Source organism: Budorcas taxicolor, chromosome X (assembly GCF_023091745.1).
Source record: "Budorcas taxicolor isolate Tak-1 chromosome X, Takin1.1, whole genome shotgun sequence".
Classification (NCBI taxonomy): Eukaryota; Metazoa; Chordata; class Mammalia; order Artiodactyla; family Bovidae; genus Budorcas; species Budorcas taxicolor.
The window spans coordinates 126,517,956-126,543,775 of NC_068935.1; the positions used below are offsets into that span (position 1 = coordinate 126,517,956).

Below are 25,820 nucleotides of genomic sequence, written 5' to 3' on the forward strand. Positions count from 1 at the left end.
CCTTCTTTTTTTATTTCTGAGTATTATTTCATGGTGTGAATGTACCAGGGTTTATTTTTCTGTTCATCTGTTGAAAATATCTGTGTTTCCAGTTTTTGACTGTTAAGGGTAAAGTGAAAGTGAAAGTGGAGTTGCTCAGTCCTGTGTGACCCCATGGACTGTAGCCTACCAGGCTCCTCTGTCCATGGGATTTTCCAGGCAATAGTACTGGAGTAGATTGCCATTTCCTTCTCCAGGGGATCTTCCCAACCCAGGGATCAAACCCGGGTCTCCTGCATTGTAGACAGACGGTTTACCATCTGAGCCAAAGTTGATATGAATATTTATTCATCAGTTCAGTGTACTTCAGTCGCTCAGTTGTGTCCGACTCTTTGTGAACTCATGAACTGCAGCACGCCAGGCCTCCCTGTCCATCAACAATACCCAGAGTCCAACCAAACCCGTGTCCATTGTGTCGGTGATGCCATCCAACCATATCATCCTCTGTCATCCCCTTCTCCTCCTGCCCCCAATCCCTCCCAGCGTCAGGGTCTTTTCCAATGAGTCAACTCTTCGCATGAGGTGGCCAAAGTACTGGAGTTTCAGCTTCAGCATCATTCCTTCCAAAGAACACCCAGGGCTGATCTCCTTTAGAATGGATTGGTTGGATCTCCTTGCAGTCCAAGGGTTTCTTCGTGAGAGTCTTCTCCAACACCAGAGTTCAAAAGCATCAATTCTTCGGCACTTAGCTTTCTTTATACTCCAACTCTCACATCCATACATGACTACTAGAAAAACCACAGTCTTGACTAGATGGACCTTTGTTGGCAAAGTAATGTCTCTGCTTTTTAATATGCTGTCTAATGTTGGTCATAACTTTCCTTCCAAGGAGTAAGCATCTTTTAATTTCATGGCTGCAATCACCATCTGCAGTGATTTTGGAGCCCCCCAAAATAAAGACTGACACTGTTTCCACTGTTTCCCCATCTATTTCCCATGAAGTGATGGGACCAGATGCCATGATCTTCGTTTTCTGAATGTTGAGCTTTAAGCCAACATTTTCACTCTCCTCTTTCACTTTCATCAAGAGGCTTTTTAGTTCCTCTTCACTTTCTGCCATAAGGGTGGTGGTCTCTGAATATCTGAGGTTATTGATATTTCTCCCAGAAATTTGGAAAACTCAGCAGTGGCCACAGGACTGGAAAAGGTCAGTTTTCATTCCAATCCCAAAGAAAGGCAATGCCAAAGAATGCTCAAACTACCGCACAATTGCACTCAGCTCACACACTAGTAAAGTAATGCTCAAAATTCTCCAAGCCAGGCTTCAGCAATACGTGAACCATGAATTTCCAGATGTTCATGCTGGTTTTAGAAAAGGCAGAGGAATCAGAGATCAAATTGCCAACATCCGCTGGATCATTTAAAAAGCAAGAGAGTTCAAGAAAACTATCTATTTCTGCCTTATTGACTATGCCAAAGCCTGTGACTGTGTGGATCACAAGAAACTGTGGAAAATTCTGAAAGAGATGGGAATACCAGACCACCTGACCTGCCTCTTGAGAAACCTATATGCAGATCAGGAAGCAACAGTTAGAACTGGACATGGAACAACAGACTGGTTCCAAATAGGAAAAGGAGTACATCAAGGCTGTATATTGTCACCCTGCTTATTTAACTTCTATGCAGAGTACATCATGAGAAACGCTGGACTGGAAGAAGCACAAGCTGGAATCAAGATTGCCGGGAGAAATGTCAATAACTGCATCCTTAGTTTATAAGAAATTGTCAAACTCCTTTCCAGGGTAGCTGTACCATTTTCCATTCCTTCCAGCCATGTATGAGTGATCTGATTTCTCTGCATCCATATTTATGTTCTTTCCATTGTTCTTTCTCCTTCTTAATGCTCCAGAATTCTATTATACTTTTTGTTAGAAGATTTTCCTATAGCCATTTTAAGCATAAATCAGTTAGTGACAAATACTTTTGGTTTTCCTTTGTGAATATTTTTTTTTTCTTCATTACTGGAAGATAGTTTCATCAGATATAGGTATGAGGGTGGAGTCTTTCTTCACAGCATTTAAAGAACATTTTACTAACAGAAATGTTGGTCAAAGCAGAAACCAGCGGGGAAAATGACACTCCAGTGATGAATCAGCCACCTTTCTTGGAATATGGCAGTGATGAAGATGCTTCATATATCTTAATCTCTTCTGATTCTGGTGAGTTTGTAATGATACATATTATAAGTAGCACTATTTAATTTAGGTTTATTAACACCCTTAATATGAGCTTTTCCTAATTAAAAATTAAGTTGTTTTTAAAGAAAATTTTAGCTGCACATGCCATTATTAAAAAAATAGATTTTGTGTATACTTTACCAGGTTTCCCACAAAGATAACCTCTTACAGAATTATAATACAATATCAGAACCAGGATATAGACATTGATAAAATGCACAGATTTTATTGAGCTGTCTTTAGTTTTATGTGTATTTGTGTGTGTTTATGTTTGTGTATGTGATTTAGTATTATATCATTTTGCAACCTGAATACATTTCCATATCCTCCATGACAGTCAAGATTCAGAACATTTCCATTACTGCAAGGATTCTCCCTTTTGCCCTTTATTTTATTTTTTATTATTTATTTATTTATTTTTATCCAAAAATATTTTATTGCCTTAGAGAATTTGGGAAGAATGTTTATTTTTAGATCCCCACCCCACATTGAAACAAAATATAATAAAAGGAATGTCACAGCAGTAAATGGGTCATTCTGAAGGGCAATACAGAATTATCTTTATTTTTCTACCGTTCCTCTCTCATGCTCCTACCACTACCATTCCCTGTACCTGCCCTCAGCAACTACTAATCTGTTTTCATTCTTTATAATTTTGCCATTTCAAGAGTTTTATATAGACTTACATAATATGTAACCTTTGGCGATTGCCTTTTTCATTCACCATAATTCCCTGGAGATTTATCTAAGTTGCTGTGTAGATCAATACTTTTTTATTGTTGAGTACTCCATGGTATGTGTGTACCATCGTTTATCTGTTCACCAGTTGAAGGATTTCTGAGTTGTTAACAGTTTTTGGCTATTTGCAGTAGAGCTACTGTGAATGCTCGTGTATAGGTTTCTGTATGAACATCAGTTTTCACTTCTCTGGGCTAACACCCAAGAGCACAGTTAGTTGCAGGGTCCTATGATAATTGTAAGAGAGTTTTGTAAAATATTGCCAAACTGTTTTCCAGTGTAGCTGTACCATTTTATAGTCCCACTAGCAATGTATGAATGATCTAGTTTCTTTCTTTTTTATTATTAATATTTTTAGAAAGTTTTTTATTAAAAAAATTTGGGGAGTGCTGCATCACATGGCATGTGGGATGTTAGTTCCCTGACCAGGGATCAAACTCATGGCTTCTGCAGTGTAAGCACTGAGTCTTAACCACTGAACCACCAGGGAAGTCCCTTTGTTCTCTCTATTGTTCTTTCTTCCTTCCTCATGCTCCAAAGTTCCTTTCTTCATCACATCCTTTTCATCAGCTGATTTTCCTTTAGCCATTTTTAAGTGTAAGTCAGCCGTGACATTTTTTTTTAGTTTTCTTCTGTCTAGGGATGTCTTTATTTTTCCTTCATTTCTGAATGATAGTTTTGTCTGAAATAAAAATTACTGTTGAGATTTCTTGTCTTTCAGTACTTGAAAATGTTTTCCTTATCAAAATGTTGTTCAAACAGAATCCAGCACAGAAGTGAGTTCTGAAGCAGAGAATCATGGAAGTGTAATAAAAAATGACAGTAACCAACAAACGGATTCAGAACCTTTCTTCGTAGCTTCTGGATTTGGTGAGTTTGAAGTGACACTTATTATGAGTAGTACTCTAGTTTAGATCCATCAGCATTCTTAATATTAATTCTTAGTGATTGCTTTTTCAACATTAAACTTTTCATTTTGAGATATTTCAGAATCAAATGTAGTTGCAAGAAGTAATACAGAGAGATCTTATGTACTCTTTACCCAATATCTCCCAATAGTATTATTTTACAAAAATATAGTAAAATATGACAACTAAGATTTTGAGATTGATATGATCCACAGATCTTTTCAGATGTACTCAGTTTTACTTGTATGTGTGTGTGTGTGTGTGTGTGTGTGTGTGTGTTCTCTGCACCTTTGTAAAGTGTTAAGGTTTGGATATTCACCACTACCAGTCATGATACAGAATTGTTCTGTCACTCTCAAGAACCATCTTTTGCCTTTTTATAAACATACCCACATCTTTCTTGTCATTCCTTAACTGCCTTCATCTGCAACCCATCCAAATATTAATGTGTTCTCTCTATGATTTTGTCATTACAAGACAATGTTTTATTAATCGACTCATATTATTTAATATTTCAGTTCATTTGAGTTCAGTCCCTCAGTCGTGTCCAACTCTTTGCAACCCCATGAACTGCAGCACCCCAGGCCTCCCTGTCAATCACCAACTCCCAGAGCCTACGCAAGCTCATGTCCATTGAGTTGGTGATGCCATCCAACCATCTCATCCTCTGTCGTCCCCTTCTCTTCCTACCTTCAATCTTTCTCAACATCAGGGTCTTTTCAAATGAGTCAGCTCTTCATATCAGGTGGCCAAAATATTGGCGTTTCAGCTTCAACATAGTCCTTCCAATGAACGCGCAGGACTGATTTCCTTAAGGATAGACTGGTTGGATCTTGCAGTCCAAGGGACTCTCAAGAGTCTTCTCCAGCACCACAGTTCAAAAGCATCAATTCTTCTGCACTCAGCTTGCTTTATAGTCCAACTCTCAGATCCACACATGACTATTGGAAAAACCATAGCCTTGACTAGACAGACCTTTGTTGGCAAAGTAATGTCTCTGCTTTTTAATATGCTGTCTAGGTTGGTCATAACTTTCCTTCCAAGGAGTAAGCATCTTTTAATTTCATGGCTGCAATTACCATCTGCAGTGATTTGGGAGCCCAGAAAAATAAAGTCAGCCACTGTTCCCACTGTCCCCATCTATTTGCCATGAAGTGATGGGACTGGATGCTATGATCTTAGTTTTCTGAATGTTGAGCTTTAAGCCAACTTTTTCACTCTCCTCTTTCACTTTCATCAAGAGGCTTTTTAGGTCCTCTTCACTTTCTGCCATCTGGGTAGTATCATCTGCATATCTGAGGTTATTGATATTTCTCCTGGCAATCTTGATTCCAGCTTGTGCTTCTTCCAGCCCAGCGTTTCTCATGATGTACTCTGCATAGAAGTTAAATAAGCAGGGTGACAGTATACAGCCTTGACGTACTCCTTTTCCTATTTGGAACCAGTCTGTTGTTCCATGTCCAGTTCTAACTGTTGCTTCGTGACCTGCATATGGGTTTCTTAGGAGGCAGATCAGGTGGTCTGGTATTCCCATCTCTTTCAGAATTTTCCACAGTTATTGTGTGATCCACACAGTCAAAGACTCCCTTGAGATCCATCCAAGTTGCTGCATGTATTAGTAGTTCCTTCCTTTTATTTGCTGAGCACTATTCCATGGAATTGGTGTACCATGATTTGTTTATCTGTTCACCTAATGAAGGATATCTGGGTTGTTTCCAGTTTTTAAGTATTAAGAGTAAAGTTGCTGTAAACATTCTTGTACAGGTTTTTGTCTGAACATAGTTTTCGTTTCCCTGTGATAAATGCTCAAGAGCTCAGTTGCTGGGTAGTATGATAATTGCATGTTAAGTTTTATAAGAAACAGGCAAACTATTTTCAGAATGACTGATTTTATAGTCCCACCAGCAATGTATAAGTAATTGATTCTCTCTGCATCCTCACTGCCATTTGGTATTTTCACTATTTTTAAAAATTTTATCCATTCTGATAGGTATACATTAATACTTTGTTGTGGGTTTAATATGCATTTGCCTTGGATAATGGTGTGCAGCATCTCCACATGTGCTAATTTTCCATCTGTATGTTCTTTATCTGAAATGTCTGTTCATTAATTTTTTCTTTTTTTTACTGCTGTGTTTTGGGAGTTGTTTAGATATTTGGGATATTAATCTTTTGTTGTTTATGTGGTTTGCAAATATTTTCTTCCTATCTGCAGCTTTCCTTGTCATCCTTTCTACAGGTGTTTCTGTTTGGTTTTGCAGAGAGAAAATTTTTTATTTTTTGAGGTTCAATTTATACTTTCTTTTTATGGATTTTACACTTTTAGTATAGAGTCTGTGAACTCTGTCTAGTCTTTGATCCCCAATTTTTTCTCCTATGTTTTTTCTAAAGGTTTTATATTTTACAGTTCACATTTGAGTTAATTTTGTATAAGGTGTGAGATGTAGGTTGAGGTTCTTCTTTTATTTTTTTTCCCTATGCCTATCCAGTTGCTGCAGCACAATCTTTCCTCCATTGAATTGCTTTTATACAGTAATAAAAAAAAAACCATTAGATCTATTTCTGGGTTCTCTATTGTTTTCCACTGATCTATGTTTCTACCCCTCTGCCAAACCACAACCTTGTGATTGTTGTTGTTATACAGTAAACGTTGTCATCAGGTAGATTGATTCCTCCTACTTTATTCTTCTTTTTCAACAATCATTTAAAATATTCTAGGTCCTGTGCCTTTCCATCCTCATTTTAGAGTAAGCTTGTTTATGTTTCCCCCAAAATTGCTGGGATTTTGATGGGAATTGTGTTAAACCCACAGATCAACTTGGGCTTGTAGATTCCTTTTTTGGGGGAGCTTTTTAATTGCAAATCTAATTTCCTTGATGGTTATAGTACTATTTAGAGAGTCTCTGTCAGAGAAAGAAGACAATGGCACCCCACTCCAGTACTCTTGCCTGGAAAATCCCATGGACGGAGGAGCCTGGTGGGCTGCAGTCCATGGGGTCGCTGAGGGTCGGACACGACTGAGCAACTTCACTTTCACTTTTCCCTTTCACGCATTGGAGAAGGAAATGGCAACCCACCCCAGTGTTCTTGCCTGGAGAATCCCAGGGATGGGGGAGCTTGGTGGGCTGCCGTCTATGGGGTCGCACAGAGTTGGACACGACTGAAGTGACTTAGCAGCAGCAGCAGACTGTCTCTGTAATCTTGGTTAAGTTTTAGTATTTGCAGTTTTGGGAGAATTGGTACAGTTCTTCTAAGTTATCAAATCTGTGAGGGTAAACTGAAAGTATTCCCTATTATCTTTTTAATGTCTGCTAAATAGCCCATTGCACTCCTGATATTGATGATTTGTATCACCTCTCTTATTTTTGTGAGTCTAGAGGTTTATTAGCTTTATTAATCTTTTTTGAGGTACCAGCTGTTTGCTTCATTTCTTTTCCTATTTTTCATATTTTCATTTTCATTGATTTCTGCTTTTTATTATTTCATTATTTTTTGTATATTTTGTGTTTCTTTTACTCTTCACTTTCGGTGCAGGAACTTTGATTATAGATTTGGGACTTTTCCCTCTCTTCTAATGTTAGAATTTAGTGCTGTAAATTTCACTTTCAGTATTACTTTAGTTGCATCCCATATATTTTGATGTGTTGTATTTTTATTAAGTCCTATACATTTTATCATGTCCATGGAAATGTCCTCTTTATGTATTAATTAGAAATATGCTGTTTAATTTCTAAGTGTTTAAAGATTTTCTTCTTTCTATTATTGATGTCTAATTTGATTCCATTATGGTCAGACAATATACCATATACTATTTCATTTCTTTTAAATTTGTTGAGATTTTTCTCTGGCTCAGAATGTGGTCTATCTTGGTGAATGATGCACAAGCATTTGACAAAAATATGTATTCTGCTTTTATTGGATGGAGTGAGTGATAGTCACTCAATCGTGTCCAACTCTTGGCGACCCCAGGGACTGTAGCCTGCCAGGCTCCTTTGTCCATGGAATTCTCCAGGCAAGAATACTGGAGGGGGTTGCCATTTCCTTCTCTAAAATGAGAATCCTGTTGGTTGATTGTATTGTTTGGGTCTTCTATATCTTTGGTGCTTTTTCTGGTTGTTCCACCAGTTGCTGAGAGGAGGGTGTTGAGGTCCTCAGATATAACTGTAGGTCTGATTATTTCTCCTTTGAACTCTTTCACTTTTCGCTTCATGTATTTTGAGACTCTGTTGTTTGGTATATTAAGGATTGTTATGTCTTCCTGGGGGGTTGAGCCTTTCATCCTTTTTGTCTCTAGTAACTTAGTTTGCTCTGAAGTCTACTTTTTAAAAAGATTTATTTATTTTTGGCTCTACTGGGTCTTCATTGCTGTGCCTGGGTTTTCTCTAGTTTCTGTGTGTGGGCTTTTCATTGCAGTGGCTTATCTTGTTGTGGAGCACGGGCTCTAGGAGGGCTGGCTTCAGTAGTTGAACTGTGTCCCCTGGATTGGCAGGTGGATTCTTAACCTCTAGATCACCAGGGAAGCCTGTGAAGTCTATTTTATCTGATATCCACATAACTACTCTTTTTTTTATTGTTAATATTTGCATGGCATATATTTTTCTATCATTTTACTTTCAATTTATTGATGTCATTGAACTTACAGATTTTCTTGTAGATGGCATATAGTTGGGTCTTGTTTTTATTTACTGTATCAATTGCTGCCATTTAATTGATATGGTTAAGTCATTTACATTTAAAGTAATGATTGATATCAGGGTTTTAAGTCGGCCATTTTATTATTTTTTCTTTGTTTCCTGATTTTGTTTCTTGCATTTCTGTGGGTTACCTGAACATTTTCTAGTATTTCATCTTGATTTATTTGTTTTTGAGTATATTGCTTCGTATAGTTTTCCTTCTGGTCACTCTGGGTGTTGTTATATATGTATGTGGCTTGTCACAGTCTGCTGGTATCAACACTTCACTCCTTAGAATGATGTGTTGAAACTTTAACTCTAGTTTCCTTTGCCCTTCTCAATTTTAACTATCATTGCCTTAGTGTCAAATGGTATTCTCATTTCAGTCATTACATACGAATTACAAAACTGATGATAGTATTGTATTTGCCAATATTTCTGCTCCTTCTGTTCTTTATTCCTTTTTATTATTGAATAATATTCTGATATTGAATTTACCAGAGTTTGTTTAACCATTCTCCTGTTGAAAGACATCTGGGTTATGTACAGCTTTTGGCTATTATGAATAAAGATGTTAAGAACACTCACATGCAGATTTTTGTCATCATGAGCTTCTATTTCTCATTGCCCAGATTTCTAAATGCCCCAGAAATTGCTGTGTCATGTAGTAATTACAGGTTTAGTTTTATAAGAAACTTCCAAACTGTTTTCCAGTTTGTTCCATTTTACATCTCTCCCAGCAAAGTATGAATGATTGAATTTCTCTGCATGTACTTTCCTGCTCTTTTTATTGTTCTTTCTTCCTTCCTAATGCTCCAAGATTCCTTCTGTCATCATAACGTTTCTGTTTCAAGATCTTCCTTTTGCCATTATTTAAGAGTAGGTCTGCTAGTGACAAACATTTTAAATTTTCTTTTGTCTGATAATGTTTATTTGCTCTTTAGACCTGAAGAATAGTTTCCTCTATACAGAATTTGCAATTGAGACTTCTTTTCTTTTAGCATTTGTACCTGTAAAAGTATTGGTGACAGAAGAAAACAGCATGGAAAACAGACCTGGAACAATAGATAACCCAATTGTACTGGAAGATGACAATAGCCAAGCTTCTTCCTCATCATCTGTCCTCAGGCCTTCCAGTTTTGGTGAGTGTGCAATGACACTATTTAACCTATATTCTTCAGCTTACTTGGGACTTGCCTGGTGGCTCAGATGGTAAAATGTCTGTCTACAGTACGAGAGACCCGGGTTCAATCCCTGGGTTGGGAAGATCCCCTGGGGAAGGAAGTGGCAATCCACTCCAGTATATTGCCTGGAAAATCCCATGGACAGAGGAGCCTGGAAGGCTACAGTCCATGGGGTCGCAAAGAGTTGGACACGACTGAGCGACTTCACTTCACTTCACTTCAGCTTACTTGATACGAACGTTTTTTTCCTATTCTGAGGACAGGTTTTAGATGATATTAGTAAAAAGAAATAATATTTATTGAGTATGTACTATGTGCAAGACACTGTCCTGATCAACTGACATGCCTCTTCTCTTTTAATATTCATAATGACTTCATGATGTAGCTACTTGTATTACCCACATTCCCAAAATCACAGAGCTGGTGAGTGGGAGTTCTGGAACTCTAGCCCAGTTCTCTCTGACTTGAAAGTTCATGTTTCTTAACATCTCTTGTGTTGCCTATCAAGCCACAGTGGCAGAGATGAGAACACCCCAGGTTCCGTGGCCTCTAAGGTCAAGTCTTCCTAATACTTACTAGTTATATGTCCCTACTTCTAAGTAGGTAATCTATTATTAATATCCATGGGCAGGGCTCAACATACTTTTTCTGTAAAGGGCTAGATAATAACTATTTTAGGCTTTGTGGGCCATCTAGTGTCTGTCACACCTACTCAGCTCTGCTGCTGTAGTATGAAAGCAGCCACAGGTGTAGGTAGGTGAATCAATGTGGCTGTGTGCCAATCCAACCTTATTTACCAAATCTGGTGGTGGGATTGGCCTGTGGACTGTGGTTTGGTGATTGTCATCCCAGAGGAGACCCTTTTTCTTTAAATTATTTTATTACCCAAACTAGAAGAAACTTAAAAAAATTGTGTTCTTTGTATAAAGTAGGCACTGTGATATGCTGTGGTTAGAAGTATAAATTTGAGAAAACTTTCTGAAGGGTAATTTGTTTAAAAATCTGTAAAAGTATTCATTTTACTTGACTCAGTAATCCCACTTCTATCCAAAGATATAATAAAAAAGATTTGCATTAAAATATTGGTACAATAATTAATTTTTATAGACTCATGAGAAATTGGAAACAGTTCAATAAGCAACCATAGAGAATTAGTTACATATATACCTGGTATATACCACGATATATGAGGCAGTAAGCATAACAGTTTGGAGAAGGCAATGGCACCCCACTCCAGTACTCTTGCCTGGAAAATCCCATGGACGGAGGAGCCTGGTAGGCTGCAGTCCATGGGGTCGCGAAGAGTCGGACATGACTGAGCGACTTCACTTTGACTTTTCACTTCTATGCATTGGAGAAGGAAATGACCACCCACTCCAGTATTCTTGCCTAGAGAATCCCAGGGATGGGGGAGCCTGGTGGGCTGCCGTCTATGGGGTCGCAGAGAGTCGGACACGACTGAAGTGACTTAGCAGCAGCAGCAGCAGCAGCAAGCATAACAGTTAAAAGCATGGACTACTGAGTCGGACTGCCTGTGTTCAAATCCTGGCTTTGTGTCTTACTAACTATATGACCTAACATTCTCTGACCTAAATATTAGTTTCTTTATCTGTGAAGTGACAAAAATTATAGTGCCTACTTTATAGAATTGTGAGGATCAAATGGGATAATTCACTTAAAGCTCTTAACACAATGCCCAGAACATAAGTGCAACATAAATGTCACTTGTCAGGAAAATCATGATGATAGGAATACAGACTTGGAAAAAAATGGAAAATGGAGAAATATGCAAAGTATAATGATAACTGAAAAAAAGCAGGTTCCAAGCTACATATAAGGTATAGTTTCAGTTTTGTGTTGAGAAAAAAGAATAGAAAACATTAGGTTTGAGGCACTTGGCATAACACCAGACAGACTTAACTTATAAAACTAGCTCTATAACCAGCAGCGTGATCTTGTTCAAATAACTTACCTTCGTTGGGCCTCAGTTTCTTCATCTGTTAAGTGAGAATAGGTTGTTAGGGTGATGAAACTGAGCTTATAGATGTAAAATATTTAGCACAGTGCTTGATATACAGTAGATAATCTATAAATGCTGTTTTAAAAAATTTCAAATTATATCCACTCACACTTTCTAAATTGTCTTCAGGGACCATATACTCACTCAGTAATATACCTCTGAGTGTACTTTTACAATTTAGAAGGGAGCAATGGGATCTCAGAGCAATGTGATTATATATGCACCTGTAGCCTAAGAATTAAATTTATTCAAGACAATGAACTGATTAGTTCAAGTACAGCAAATTCAAGACTAACAAAGGTGAAACATGCTAACAGTTATGCAGATGGCATCAAATAGACTCATTTAAGAAAAAGATGAAATAAGTATAGAAAAAAATTCACCCAAGTAGAAAATTTGTGAATTAAAAATCAATTAGTTTAATATTCTTAGACACTTTATTGGTAACCTTGCATGAAAAAAACAAGGATTTTAATTTTCCCCTATATTTTTAAAGGATATCTTGGTGATCCAAGAAGAAATGTCAGAATGCTTGATATTCATTTGATGGCTGTACAAAAGAAGGCCATACCTAGGCATGCAGCCTGCTACTTGGTTCGTATTTTGTTCTCCAAGGAAATCCTGATTTCCAGCTCAGTAGGTATCAGTTCCCAAGGCTGCCAATTCCTGGATCCAAACAAAATGGCTGCAATAAGAGGTATGTAGGGACTTCCTTGGTGGTCCAGTGCCTAAGACTCTGTGCTTCCACTGCAGAGGGTGTGGGCTTGATCCCTGGTCAGGGAACTAAGACCCCACATGTCACATGGCATGGGGAAAAAAATAGAGGTATGTAAAGTCATTATAGGATCTTTGTTCATTTAGTTATCTGATGGGTGTTATTGATAGTTGAAGAAATAATGATAAAGTATGTGTAAATCTTAGAACTGTTCACTTTTTCACCTTGTCTATCCTAGATTTTTACAATTTAGTAGTGTATAATGGGTAGCAACTTCTAAAGAATAAAACGTGTTCATAGACTGATCAAATAAGATAAACTTTATTGGTTATAGTTGCTTATGGTTAATACTAGGTCAATTCTTCAGTGCTGAAACTTGGCACTAAAAAATAAGGAAAAAGCCAAAATAAGAAAAAGTGGGAAAATAAAGCACGTTTCATTGCTAGGAACTGACAACACAGAAATAGCATCTCATAATTAATCCACTCTGGCCTCCTGCCTTCTTGTTTTCCAGTAATGTGTATGGAGGTCCTGGAACTCTTAGGCACTAAGAATACAACAATGAATAAGTAGTTCTGACCACAGGAGTTCACAGTCTAGAAAAGGACACATTGGGGAAACAGATCAATTCCATTCCAGTGTGGTAATGTGGAAACTCAGAGAGCAGAGCACCTACTTTGAGGGTATTAGGGAGGACTTCCTAAGGACAAGACATTTAGAAAAGATTCCTTAGCAACATAAAGAAAACAGGAAGAGTGTTCTAGGCAGAGGGAGTAGCTTGTGGGGAAGATAGACATTTAATATGCACAAGTAACTGGATCATGAGGTGATAATGTTTGTAATAATACTGTTTTCTCCTTACAGGTTTCCTTCTGTTTTTAGATCTAATTTATCCATAGGGTTATTAAAGGGTATTAGCACCTGAAATAATTGACTTTTTGTAACACTTTTTTTTCCCCTAAAGCACCAAAACCTCATCATGGGCTCCTTAGGTCAGTGTTTTAGGGAATTGCACATTAGAAGAAATGAGATATTCAGCTAAGCATCCTCTTTGAGTAGAATTCCTAAACTCTTACTTAGAGAAAAGAATGACAATGAAAAAGAGAAAATTTCAGTATTTTAAATAAATTTTTTTTGTCAGTTTCTTTGTTATTTCCCCCTTAATTTTCCTGAATTCTTGGTGCTATTTGCAGAACATCTGGCAGCAGTTTTTCCCAACTATGATTTGAGTGAACATGGAGAAGAGTGGCAAGCCTGTATTTCCAATATCAATTCTCTGATCCGCAATTTATGTTCGAGAAGAACACCAGTAAGTGATTTTTTAATCTAAATATGGTCACTGCTGTATAAGTACATACTGCATACAACTCCAGAACTGATGGTATGACATACAAGATCTTCAGTCCATGTGCTCAGATTCTTTAGTTTAGAGGCAAGGTGTGTTCTCTTGCATCTTGCCTGTTCATTTCACTCTTTGACATTTTGTGCCCCATAAAAATATCCTAAAGATAAAATAAATACAGTGTTATAATTAGTATATTTCAAGCCAAGGATTACACCAGAAAAAGATTTCAACTACAAAGATATTTGGTTTAAACACAAACAGGTCAGTAGGGAAGAGAGTCATGTCTATTGCCTTCTGATGAAGCATTTAACATAATGACAATTCTTAACTTCTACCCACCTCTCTAAAGCCCCCATTTTATTCTCACCATATCTAGTCACTCCTGTGTCTCTAGAGTGAGTTGATGGAAACTGTTTGCCAAGAATATTTGTAGCTGAGCTTATATTTTCTTGGTGAATGGCTTGATTTCAGTGATAACTCAAGCACCATCTGTATGAAACCAAATCTGCTTATTTTTCACATTCCCTTTTATATCCTACAAAAATTACACCTTAAACATTTGAATGTAAAATTATGATACTGCCTGGAAATGGTAATTTGAATATTGCTTAGGCATCAGAAGGGAAGCAGCATCTGCCAGTGCCTGCTGTGTCCTTGATTAGGAGAAGGATAGGTCCTTACTACTCAAAGTGGGTCCGTGGACCAGCAGCTGCAGCACTGGAAAGCTTGTGAGAAAGGCAGTCTTGAGTTTCATACCAGACTAACTGAGGCAGAATTTGAATTATAGCCAGACCCCCAGGTGATTTTTGTGCACATTGAAGTTCAAGAAGCCCTAATCTAGAGCAGTGGTCAACTCTAGGTATATGTTAAAAACATGTGAGGCACTTTAAAAAAAAAAGTTAGTAATGCTGGAGCTCTCCCTCTCCCTCCACCAGAGATTCTGGTTGAATTTGCCATGAGTGGGGCCCCAGCACTGCTTTAAGAAAACACAAGATCTCTAGGGTAATTCAAATGCTCAAATGTACAGACAGATTAGAAGACCACTGGGGAAAGAGAAAAAAAAATTAAGAAAAAACAACCTCAAAGTTGTCATCTTTGAGAAACTCATGTATTCATTTATTTATGATATGTTCATTAAGCACTTATTTTGTGCCAACAACTGTTGTTTGTTGTTGTGGTTTAGTCACTGAGTTGTGGTGTCTTGACTCTTTTTGCAACCCCAGGGACTGTAGCCCTCTGGGCTGCCTCTGTCCGTGGGACTTTCCAGGCAAGAATATTGGAGTGTGTTACCATTTCCTTCTCTGGGAGATCTTCCTGACCCAGGGATTGAACAATCGTTTCTGGCATTGGCAGGCGGATTATTTACTACTGAGCCACCAGGGAAGCCCATTTAGTTCGTTAGACTGCTACTAAATGCCCCAAGGGCCGACTCATTGGGAAAGACCCTGATGTTAGGAAAGATTGAGGGCAGGATGAGATGGTTGGATGGCATCACTGACTCAATGGACATGAGTTTGAGCAAACTCTGGGAGACGGTGAAGGACAGGGAAGCCTGGTGTGCTGGAGTCCGTGGGATCAGGAAGAGTCAGACAATGACTGAGTGACTGAACAACAACAAAGTCCCCCAAGAAGCAGCGAGTCATGGCAGCTGGAGGAGGAATCCACCTATAGTTTTATTTCATGCCACAGAGGATTCCTGTGCTTCAGCCCAGCTGATTAGAAACAGTTGCTTCCTCATCACCCTGGAGGAACCTGGTAGATGATGAAGCATGTCCATATTTTCCCACTATGGGACTTTGTTTATAGATACAATTTTGTGTTTCAACAGAAAACTGTTCATAACAATGGAGGGCCTACCAAACGCAAAAGAGATTCGAATGATGAAAGAGATGGTGATGACAATGCAGGTAGTTCCCAGGTTTCTCAGCAAGAAGCTATCTCAGAAACAAGAGAACATGGGAATTCTCCCCAGAACAGCAGCGCTATCCCTGAAGGAATTCAAGACCCTTCCACTGATGTTGCAGCAGTCTCTTATGAAACACTAGGTGAGTGTTAAAATAAGTTCTCTTGCTGATAAATGTTGAATTTCAGTGATGCATTTGTGGGGCCCTTATTTTTCTGTCTACTTTTATGTATGTTTGAAAATTTTCATGAGAAAGCTAAATAACTTAAATCTCTTATATCTGTGATTAATGAACTATAGAGACCTAGTTCTGAGACTGATAGTTTTTAACATTAAACTAAGTCTATTATTTTTCCTTTGAAAAGTGGTTCTCAGCTGATTCCTTTGACTGGTGTGAACTCTCTCAGGTTAGTCACCTTTCTCTGCAGGTAAAAGAGGAGCTACAGCTGGATGGACCAGGAGCAGTTCGGGGTCTTGGTCTCTGTGTGCCAGGCACACTGTAGATGCTTCATAAAGTGTTTTTGCATGAATTAATGAATCTCGTTCATCAGAACACTGGCCCTCACTGCTAGCTAAGTGCTAGAGGCATAGCCTGCTTTGTTAGTGTCAAGTAGGGTGGGTTCTGTAGGTGACTGTGCACTCACACCTTGCATGCCTTTCCCCAGGATGCTGGAGTTTAGTGGCACCTGAGGTAGGAAAACTGTTTTCTGTCTCTCCCTGGCCCTCCATGTCAGCCCTAAGTAGACTATTACCTATGAATCTGATCAGACAAAATTATTTAAATAATGTATCTTTATAGTATATTTTTTCCATTATAATCAGGTTGTATGTACACCATGGAAACAAACTCTGGTCAAATTATACCACCACAACAAGATCACTGGGCAAATAGTTCCTAGATTAAAAGGAGCAGAGAACAAACAGCCACAGGCAGGAGCCTGAGCAGCCCTGAGACCATGGCATCTGGGGTCCATTGATATCTCTGGGGCTCTGTGTCTGTAGCTTCCATGATTTTTAGGTTCTAGTTTTCTGTTGTCATTGTTCAGATTCCCAGGAGAGGGAATCCAGTTTGGGCAGCTTAGGTCACAGGTCTCTGACCCTGACTCAGCTAGAATCAGAGGACAGGGCAGCTAAGCAGATGGCGAGCCAGGCAGCCATCACAATTTATGTGTAGTCTATTATGCCATTTTATTGAAAACTGGAATATATTTTGGAGGAAAGAGAAGTTTCCACAATCAAGATACCTTAACAAACTATTGTAGACATTTTAATTTTCTCCCAGCTTTTTTTTCTTATGAACATTTTAAAGACTTATGGTCTCCATATAATTACTCTTCTTTGAAATATGTTTTTCCTTAAAAATATCCAGTCTTCATAATCATTTCATTTTAACAGGCATATAACATTTCATTGAGTAAATATAACATAATTTATTTAGCTACTTCCCTCTCTTTGTTATTTTTTTGTTTTTCATTTGAAGACTTTTTAGAGAAAATCATCAATCATGAAAATCATGCCACCAAAAAGGAAGAATTGTACATATTTTGGATTCTTTTAAATTATGTCCTCAGAATTTGAATTACCAGGTTAAATAGTATTTACCTTTTTTTCTGAACTCGATAAACATTGCTAGATTAACCTTACAGATGTTAAGTCTTTGGAGTGAATTTTTAAAATAATTTAATATCTCTTGCCAATTGTTGGATCTGGGTGATTCAACAATTTCTACTCTTACCCCTTAAATGATGGATTTCCAAGATGAAAAATATGTTTATTGTAAGAATCATATGTTTGTCTAATATATTTTCTTGAACAAGTAATTCTTTGTTATATGTACAGTATAATATTTTAAAGTATGATTAATCACTATGGACTGAAGAAAGACAGTGATGATTAGGCTATAGAGTTGAGAAATAAAAGCAGGCTTAAAATTTATTTTTAAGTTCAAGTAACTTATCTAAAATACAATATTCTAAGATAAGTTTGTTGATATTTAAATGATAAACAATACCAAATAAAAAACCCTACATTTTAAAATTATAAATATTTTAGTAAGAATCATGATCCTTAATTTTGAAAAAGCCTTTTTTATAAGTAGGAAAACAATTCATGAAAACTACCTAGAATTTTTGATGCAATAAAAATTAATTTTAAATTACTTAGAATTTGTTACCAAATGTAATGTTAAAACTGATTGTATCCTAAAAGATAGCAGAGTACTGAATTGTCCTCTTAACAATCAGAGCATGTACCATTATATCAGGAGTGATTTCTGTCTCATTTCTAATGCTGTCTCATGATACACTAAAAAGTTAAAGCTTTCATTTTTTTAGCCTGTCAATTGCTCGTTTTTTTTAATTGTAGAAATTTTTATTTGAACTTCATTCCGTTGATACATCAGCTTAGGTAAAACTGACAACTATACTGAATCTTCCAATTCATTAGCACAGTGTAATAGGCAGATTCTGAGGTGACTTCAAGATCGCTGTTTATGCATTGTGCATGCTGAATGCATATCCCCTTGAGTGTATCCTGCTAATGAATGTTAAATCCACTAATCCACACTCAAGGGGAAATGCAAGCTCTCAAATTCTTGAGCCTTGAAAGTTTAGCAAAATCAACTTTTCTATTACAACGTTTTAAAAAACTTGAACGTAACATTTGCCATGAAAATCGACATCTTCTTTCCCTTTTGCTTCTAGAATATCTTGGCGATCCAAGTAGAAATATACAGATGCCGAAATCACTTCTGATTACAGCAAAAGAGAAGTCTCGCCCAGAGCTGTCAGCCAGATTCCTTATTCGCAACCTGTTCACAGAGGAAGTCCTAAGTAGTGTCCGTGGCAATCTGGAGTGTGGAGTGCACTCCCTGAACGCCAATAAAATTAATGCTCTTCGAGGTTTGTTATATGTTGAGTATGTGAGAATAAATAAAAGCAAAGTGTGTTAGAGAGGATAAAGAAAAATTTATTCAGTTTGTGTAAGTTTTGAGGAGAGAGGCTGCTCTTTTACTAATTCCATTAGGGTATGACAGGAGCAGGTTCATGAATGTGTTTCTGTTTGCCTTTGGGTTCTCAGGGCTAATTGCTCTGTCTTGAGCAGCATTATTAGAACAGGAAAGGCATTATCGACTGTGACTTCTGGTATGGACTGCCAGATGAATGGAAACTCAAACACCTTCATTTACTGGGGATCAAAATTGAAGCTGCTGGGCTTTATCAGTTTGCAGAAGTGTTAACAATAGTACAGCAGGTTAATTTGCTAGTTTTCCCTTGTGCACATGAGCATAGTATAGACTTTATCTATGACATAAACAGATGAAATAATAAAGCTTCCAGCAGCAACTCTGTGAAATCTTAAATTTAGACCAAGCAGTAAACAGAATATTTCTTACTTATGTCACTGGTACCCAGCAAAGATACAGTTCTGAGCCCTGGCCTAATCTCAGTTGGCTGGTTCCTGCCTTCATATCACACGTTTCACATCCATCAGATTTGAAGAACACTTGTGTTTCACACTACACTAAAGAAATCTGACAGCACCTTTTGTAAGCATTTGCTCTCTCATCTAATCCAGTTGTTTTCAAACATTTTTTTACTGAAACCCATAGTAAGAAATATGTTTTACATTGTGACTCAGTGTGTGTGATTTTTTTAAAAAACTGAAGCAAAAATGTCACAAACAAAACTTACTTTTTCTATAACAGTTATGTTTCAATATTTTCTATTCTATTAACTTTTTTTAATTTTTATTTTTACTTTATTTTGCTTTACAATACGGTATTGGTTTTGCCATACATTGACATGAATATTCTATTAACTTTAATAAAAAAAAAAGTGCTGCTATTACTGATTTCACGACCCAGAAATTGGTCACAACTTGCAGTTTAAACGTCACTGAACCAGGCAAAAAATCAAAACCCATTTCCTCTTACCTTACAGTAAAAAAAAGAACAGAGTTTGTAACCAGTTTGGAAATGAAGGTGTTTATAGAAGAAATAATCTACTTTAAAAAAATGTGTTTTGATTGCTGATTGGTATCAGCAATGGGTAAACCTCATTATTCTTCTATTCTCAATTCACTTTTTATCCTAAGATTTTATAATTTGGAGGGAACTCTTGCAGAAATTAGTAGTCACTGATAAATAATGTCCAGAAGCCAAAGATATTGATATAAGAAACTATGATGTGATGCTCTCTGAGAACTCAGTTATCATTTAAGATCTCTTTAGAGAATGGTCCATATGGAGAAAGTTAATAGGCTGTATATTTGTAATGAGCAAACAACCCTTACTCCTGCCCCTCTCCCCTCCATTTCTGAATATCACGGAACTGGAAAATTATAGCAATAGGAAGTACATTAGGTCCTCTAATACAGCGAATCTTTCAGAGCAGGCATTCCCACTGGCATCTGTCACCTTTGATTCACCATATCTCTCTCCTGGGGGATTTTTCAGGGGAGACTAACTCTGGAGTTAAGCATTTATGTGCACAACCAAAATCTTTCCCCACTAAGAAACTTTTATGACTAATGTTTCAGAGAATACATTTTGGGAAACAACCAACCAATTTAGGTTCCTCGTTGCAGTCTATTGAAAGCTTTGCAGGTGTTTGTCTTCCAGTCTATTATCTGTCCCAGTTTTGCTGTCTTTGGGAGATGGGACAAGACTGCTTTCCATAACTTCTTTTTTGTTAATAAAAATGTGCAGCAGGATAGAACTTGATACTGAATCCAGTGTCATACCACTAAAGCCTCCTTCCAGGCTACCACTGATCTGTTAGCCCTTTGAATATGAAAGGTCTTTTACTTTGTCACATGACGTGCTAAAAAATTTGGACATACACTGTGTTTATGGCATTGTCCTGATTTCCCAGCCTGTTATTTAAATTTTAAAAATCTATTTTATTTGACCAGAATATATTAAATATCATCACTTCAACATGTAATCAATATAAAAATTACTGACAAGATAGTTTACCCTTTTTCCAGCCTATTAATCCTATCGAAAAGCAGATGACATTAATGTAGCCAAGTAATGCTGGCCTGTAGTGTGATTGCCAGATCCTTTTCTAAGAGCTCAAAGGTACTTAGGAAATTACCTAAGAAAGTATCTAAGAGCAGCTCTGTTCTTCTTGTTAACACCTGTCTTCCCCACCTCTCCCTTTGTCCTCCCACTTTCTCTAAGAGTACTCCTTGAGGTATGTTGCCCTGTCACCTTTTGTGACAGAAGTTTTCATTTACTTGCAAGATCTAAAGACTCTTATTTCTTTTGTCTGAGATAAACCAAGCAGTGGCAAAGAATTTAGCAGTCATAGCTTCTTGCCTCTAAAATTATGAAAGACACTGCAGCCTCTGGTGTATTAGAGTCTTACTATTAATAGCATATTTCTGTGATACAATGAATAACATGCTAGATGTGTGTTTGATAAATTTAAGAATAAGGAAAGTTTATATTGGGTACTGAAGAGAGCAGAGGGTTTCCATCCTGGTTATATAGCAAGATGATGGGATATTGGGTTTGTGTGTGTGTGTGTGATTGAAGAATGGTGCTATTTCATATTATTATCCTTTCAGATGAAAAGATTGTTCAGCTAATTTAATAAAAGTTACAGTCCATGTGTTTTAATTAAAGTCTTAATGACCTTTTCACAGAAAGAGAAATAGTACTAAGGTTGAATAAATTCATTTCTCTGAGAAGTGATTTCTAATTAATTGTCATATTTTGGGACTTCACCACCAGAATTTCTCCAGGACATCTACCCGACTTGTGATCTATCGGAAAATGGATACGACTGGAAATTGTGTATGATGGCTATGAATAGTTATATTCGTAGTCTTAGATGTCACCTGGAGAGGTCCACAGATGAATCACAGTCACCTCCAGCAACGACTCCTTCAACAGAGTCCAAGCCAAAAGATACTGACTTAGCTGACTAAATGTTAGCCATCCAACCTTTTCTTTTTTGCTATTGTACCAGCCTGTAAGTTTCTCAAGTTATTAACTCCAAAATTAGCCTGTTGTAGTAGCATTGTAGATCAGTATTCACACTTAAAGAAATAACTTACATTCTTTTTTTGCCCACAAGGGAGGCAGAATTGCATTGGAAAGATAGGCGATGTTTCATCTTATGAGTAAAGCGATGGGCAGTATTCCAATAAGAACCTCTCAATAAGAGAATAGTAGTAAACTCCTAAAGATTGTTATTATTGCTGTTTTAATGTAGAGTAAAAATAGTACGTTTAGCTCTTAATGACAGATGTAATCTGAATGTTAGTGATGCAGGTATGAGTAGTGACTTAGAGCCATACTTGGATAGGCAAACCATAATACCGAGCACGGTAACTTGCTGGTATTGACAGTCAATATGTCAAGTGATTCTGCAGTACAGAGCTTGAGTTAAGCTACACTGTTTCAGAAGGGCTGTATGGCTTACATATAACCAAAAAATCTTACAGATTCTTAATTTCAGATTAATACATCTAAATTAGTCTTCAGCTTCACTATTCACTATTATTTTGCAAATAATTTTATAAACTACTAGTAATAGAGTTAATATAGGAAAGTTAACTTATACCCTAGGCAAGATTAAATTTCAAATTGTACATGCAGATTTAAAATTTGATTCGTATTTTGTGGTATCTCAAATATTTCCTGTATTAGAAGCAGAATTACAAAAACAAAAACTGCATATTTGCAGAAATTTTTCAAGATTTATATAGTTAGCTCTATTATGGTGTTTGTTTATGTAAGTTACTAGACCAGCCCTGTCCAATAGAACTTTCCATTATGTTGGTAAAATTCTATGATTTTACATTGCCCAACATGGTAGTAGCCACCTGTGGCTTTTGAGTACTTGAGATGTGGCTACTTAGATGTAGGAATTACCTTTTAAATTGTATCTCATTTTAGCTAATTAAAATTAAAATTTAAATAGTCACATGTGGATAGTGGCTACTATATTAGATAGCACAGATTAGAATGCACATTTTTTTTAAGTGTTTAAAATTATCCCCACAGTTTGAGTCATAGTTATATACACACTGGAGAAGGAAACAGCAACCCACTCTAGTATCTGTTCTTGCTTGGGAAATCGTCATGGATAGAGGAGCCAGGTGGGCGACAGTTGATGGGGTCAAAAAGAGCAGCTGAGTAGCTTTCACTTCACTTCCATATATATATAACTTTAATATCATACCCATTGAGCAAAATAAGTTTCATAAAGGTGTTTCAGATCTTATTTAAACTAAATTATACCTTTTGTATCCAGAACAACAATGTTCAAAATTTCACAGGTCAGTTTTGTTATTGTATTAGTCCAATATTAAACATTTAAAATGCCTGTTCATAAGACTTGTTTTTGGTAAGTTTATCTTTAGTGTATTGTTTTCCAAATAAATACAATAAATAAACTTGTTTTCTTAATACAGATGCTTTTTTTTCATGTAATTTTATAGAACTTTTACTAATGTCATCTATACCTATTCCCTGGTGGCTCAGATGGTAAAAGAATCTGCCTGCAATGTGGGAGGCCTGGGTTTGATCCCTGGGTTGGGAAGATCCCCTGGAGAAGGAAATAGCAACCCACTCCAGTACTTTTGCCTGGAGAACCTCATGGACAGAGGAGCCTGGCAGGCTAAAGTCTTTAGGGTGGCAAAGTGGACACTACTGAGCGACTAACACTTTCTGCATAGCATTTTTAATTTAATGATAACATTTCCAGCCAGGTTCATTAATGTGGCACAGTTAGAATGTTTGCTTTCTTGCTTGATAAGCAAACAGAATAGTTTAATCCAGTAACAATAATTTACCATTGTGGGTATAACTGTAGGGATCTTGAAAACTGCAAGTGTTTTGTCCTTCCTGGGTAAAACAAGTGTTACTAAAGCATAATATTATTATACTTTAATATTTATTTAAATATATGCCAGTATTTTAATTTTGGTCAGCAAGGCTTCAATGTTTAGCTCTGGCTTTTACTTTTCTTTATAGCCCATATCCACATCTAGTGAAGTAATATCTTTGCAACATTAGGCAACAGTGGCGATCTAACCACATTCACTCTTGTGTAGAAGTAAAGCACTTGGCACTCCCTCCTTCACCCCAATTTATTTTAACACGTTAAATTTGCAATGAATTTTTTTCACCATGATTAAAAAAACCCTGCACATTCACTCTGAGATGGAATAATTGGGAATCTCAAATGATCAGTAAACTTAATTTGAAAGATTGGTGGGTGACAGGTTTAAATCTCAGGACACCAACACAGGTGGGCAAGAAACACTTTTTCTGTAGAACACTCCCTACTTTGATTTCACAGCTTTCAGGTGATCTCGCCAGCCCCTTTGGGCCAAGACCCCTGCCCCGCCCCGCCTCCGGGAGTCCCCAGTGGGCAGGGCTAGGTTTTAGCTCACTAGGCTGCGCGGACCGGGTCGGGTAATGCCAGGCTTTCCAGGCAGGGTTCGGTTCTGAATTCCCCTCCACCCTGGGCGGTAGCACGGGACCCCTTCACGAGCTTCCGGCTGTTCTCGTGAGGTTTTCAGCCCCGCGAACCCACTCTCAGCTCCCGCACGGCTGGCCTCCCAGCGTCCAGGTGTCCGCCCCTCTGGGGAGACCGGCCAGGAGACGCTCTCCTCAGCGCTTGCCTGAGTGGGCAAGTCAGGCTCTGGGGCCGGCAGAAATCCTCGTGTGAGGGCCCCGCCGAGGGGCCTGGTCACAGGGCTGCAGCTGAGCGCAGGGGCTGCTTGGGACTACTGCTCGGGCGCTGCAGGTACGGTCTCAGCCCCGCTACAAGTGCTGGTTTGTTGCCAGTCCCTCGGCCCCTTCTGAGTCACAGTCTGACTCCTAGTGGGCAAGCCCTGTGGGGCGACACTGGAATAGGGGCTCCCACAAAGTGACCCACTTTGTCACTGGCTTCCTGCCACCACCTGCCCCCAGCCCCTTTCCCACCTGAGGACTCGGAGACTCGGGGAGACGGCAGTGAGGGGCTGCGCGGGCATGGGGGAGGGGCAGTGTGGTGTGTGGAGCCACTTCCCCGAACTTTCCACGCGGTGTCTGGGGCTCTGCGGTGCAGAGGGTGCTTCAGCCTCACCCCTGCGTTCTAGGCTCCCCTCAGTGGTGTCCTCTTCACGAATGACTGGTGGTTCCCGTGAGGGTGAGCGAAGTCGGAGCGACCTGTGACGCCATCTTGATGACGTCGCTCTTAGGCTCGGGTTTCAACCTCCACGCGCTGGAGTGGAAACTTAGCATTAGTTATTCAAGGCGTGTTGTATCTTCCTGGATCGGGGGTCAAACTGATCCAGGAAAGACCGGTTCTCCCCTGCATTGACAGGCAGATTATTTACCACTGAGCCACCAGGGAATCCCGTTTTCCATATACTTCTGTTCCCGAATTAGGTAACAGACTGCCACTTGGGCCCTAGCCTGGCCAAGGCCCGCACTGCCTCGAGGTGAAGATTCTTTTTATGTTCAGGTTCTGGCAGCCAAAAAGTAAACTCAAGCTGACATCAAAGCAGGGCAAGCTTAATTCAATGGCCAGAGGATGGGAAAGTGAGAACTCACTTTGCTAGTCAACTTCTCTATGTGGGGGTGGGAAGTGGGGGTGGGGGATGTGGTCACGAATAAGACAAGATTTTTAACCGGCAAGGTTAATAAGGAGGAGACCTGTACTTTGATTTTCTGGGAATAGGTGGGGTTCTTCCTGGAAATGGAGTGCCATCTCTTTTCTGCCCTTGTATGGTCCTTTGGCTTTTGGGTCAGAAGCAGGTCAAACCATCCTGGCGAGGACAGGTGGAGATCTTACTATTACAGTGAGTTGGTAATAAGATGCAGGGCAACCTTTGACCCACTTTGGAAGCTGAACAAGCTTTCACTAGTTTTCTTGTGGATGGATTCTATTGTTCTTTGCTGTGAACACAGCTAGAGGATATGGTTAGTTTTGGTTTTCCGCTCTTCTGCCTGGATGGGGAGGGGCAGAGGTATGATTCTGTGGCAAGAGTCTTGGGAACACTTCCACACAGGACCAGCTACTTAAGTGGCTCAGAGGGTAAAGCGTCTGCCTGCAATTCGGGAGACATGGGTTCGATCCCTGGGTCAGGATCCCCTGGAGAAGGAAGAGGCA

At 38.4% G+C, this 25,820-nt stretch overlaps 2 protein-coding genes across 3 annotated transcripts in view; both read left to right on the forward strand.

Moving 5' to 3' along the window:
- Window positions 1-21,639, forward strand: part of BEND2 (BEN domain containing 2) — a 53,879-nt gene extending 32,240 nt beyond the window's left edge. Inside the window, exons 8-15 of the mRNA XM_052662780.1 lie at window positions 2,097-2,198; window positions 3,717-3,824; window positions 9,537-9,677; window positions 12,236-12,436; window positions 13,648-13,763; window positions 15,628-15,844; window positions 18,405-18,602; window positions 21,443-21,639. Coding sequence (XP_052518740.1) covers window positions 2,097-2,198; window positions 3,717-3,824; window positions 9,537-9,677; window positions 12,236-12,436; window positions 13,648-13,763; window positions 15,628-15,844; window positions 18,405-18,602; window positions 21,443-21,639 — 1,280 coding nt within the window. The remainder of the gene's footprint in view (window positions 1-2,096; window positions 2,199-3,716; window positions 3,825-9,536; window positions 9,678-12,235; window positions 12,437-13,647; window positions 13,764-15,627; window positions 15,845-18,404; window positions 18,603-21,442) is intronic.
- A 2,712-nt stretch (window positions 21,640-24,351) lies between these two features.
- RAI2 (retinoic acid induced 2) overlaps window positions 24,352-25,820 on the forward strand; it is a 426,024-nt gene continuing 424,555 nt past the window's right edge. For both annotated transcript variants that reach the window (XM_052663036.1, XM_052663037.1), the window contains exon 1: window positions 24,352-24,470. The gene's annotated coding sequence lies outside the window, so the exon portion shown is untranslated. The remainder of the gene's footprint in view (window positions 24,471-25,820) is intronic.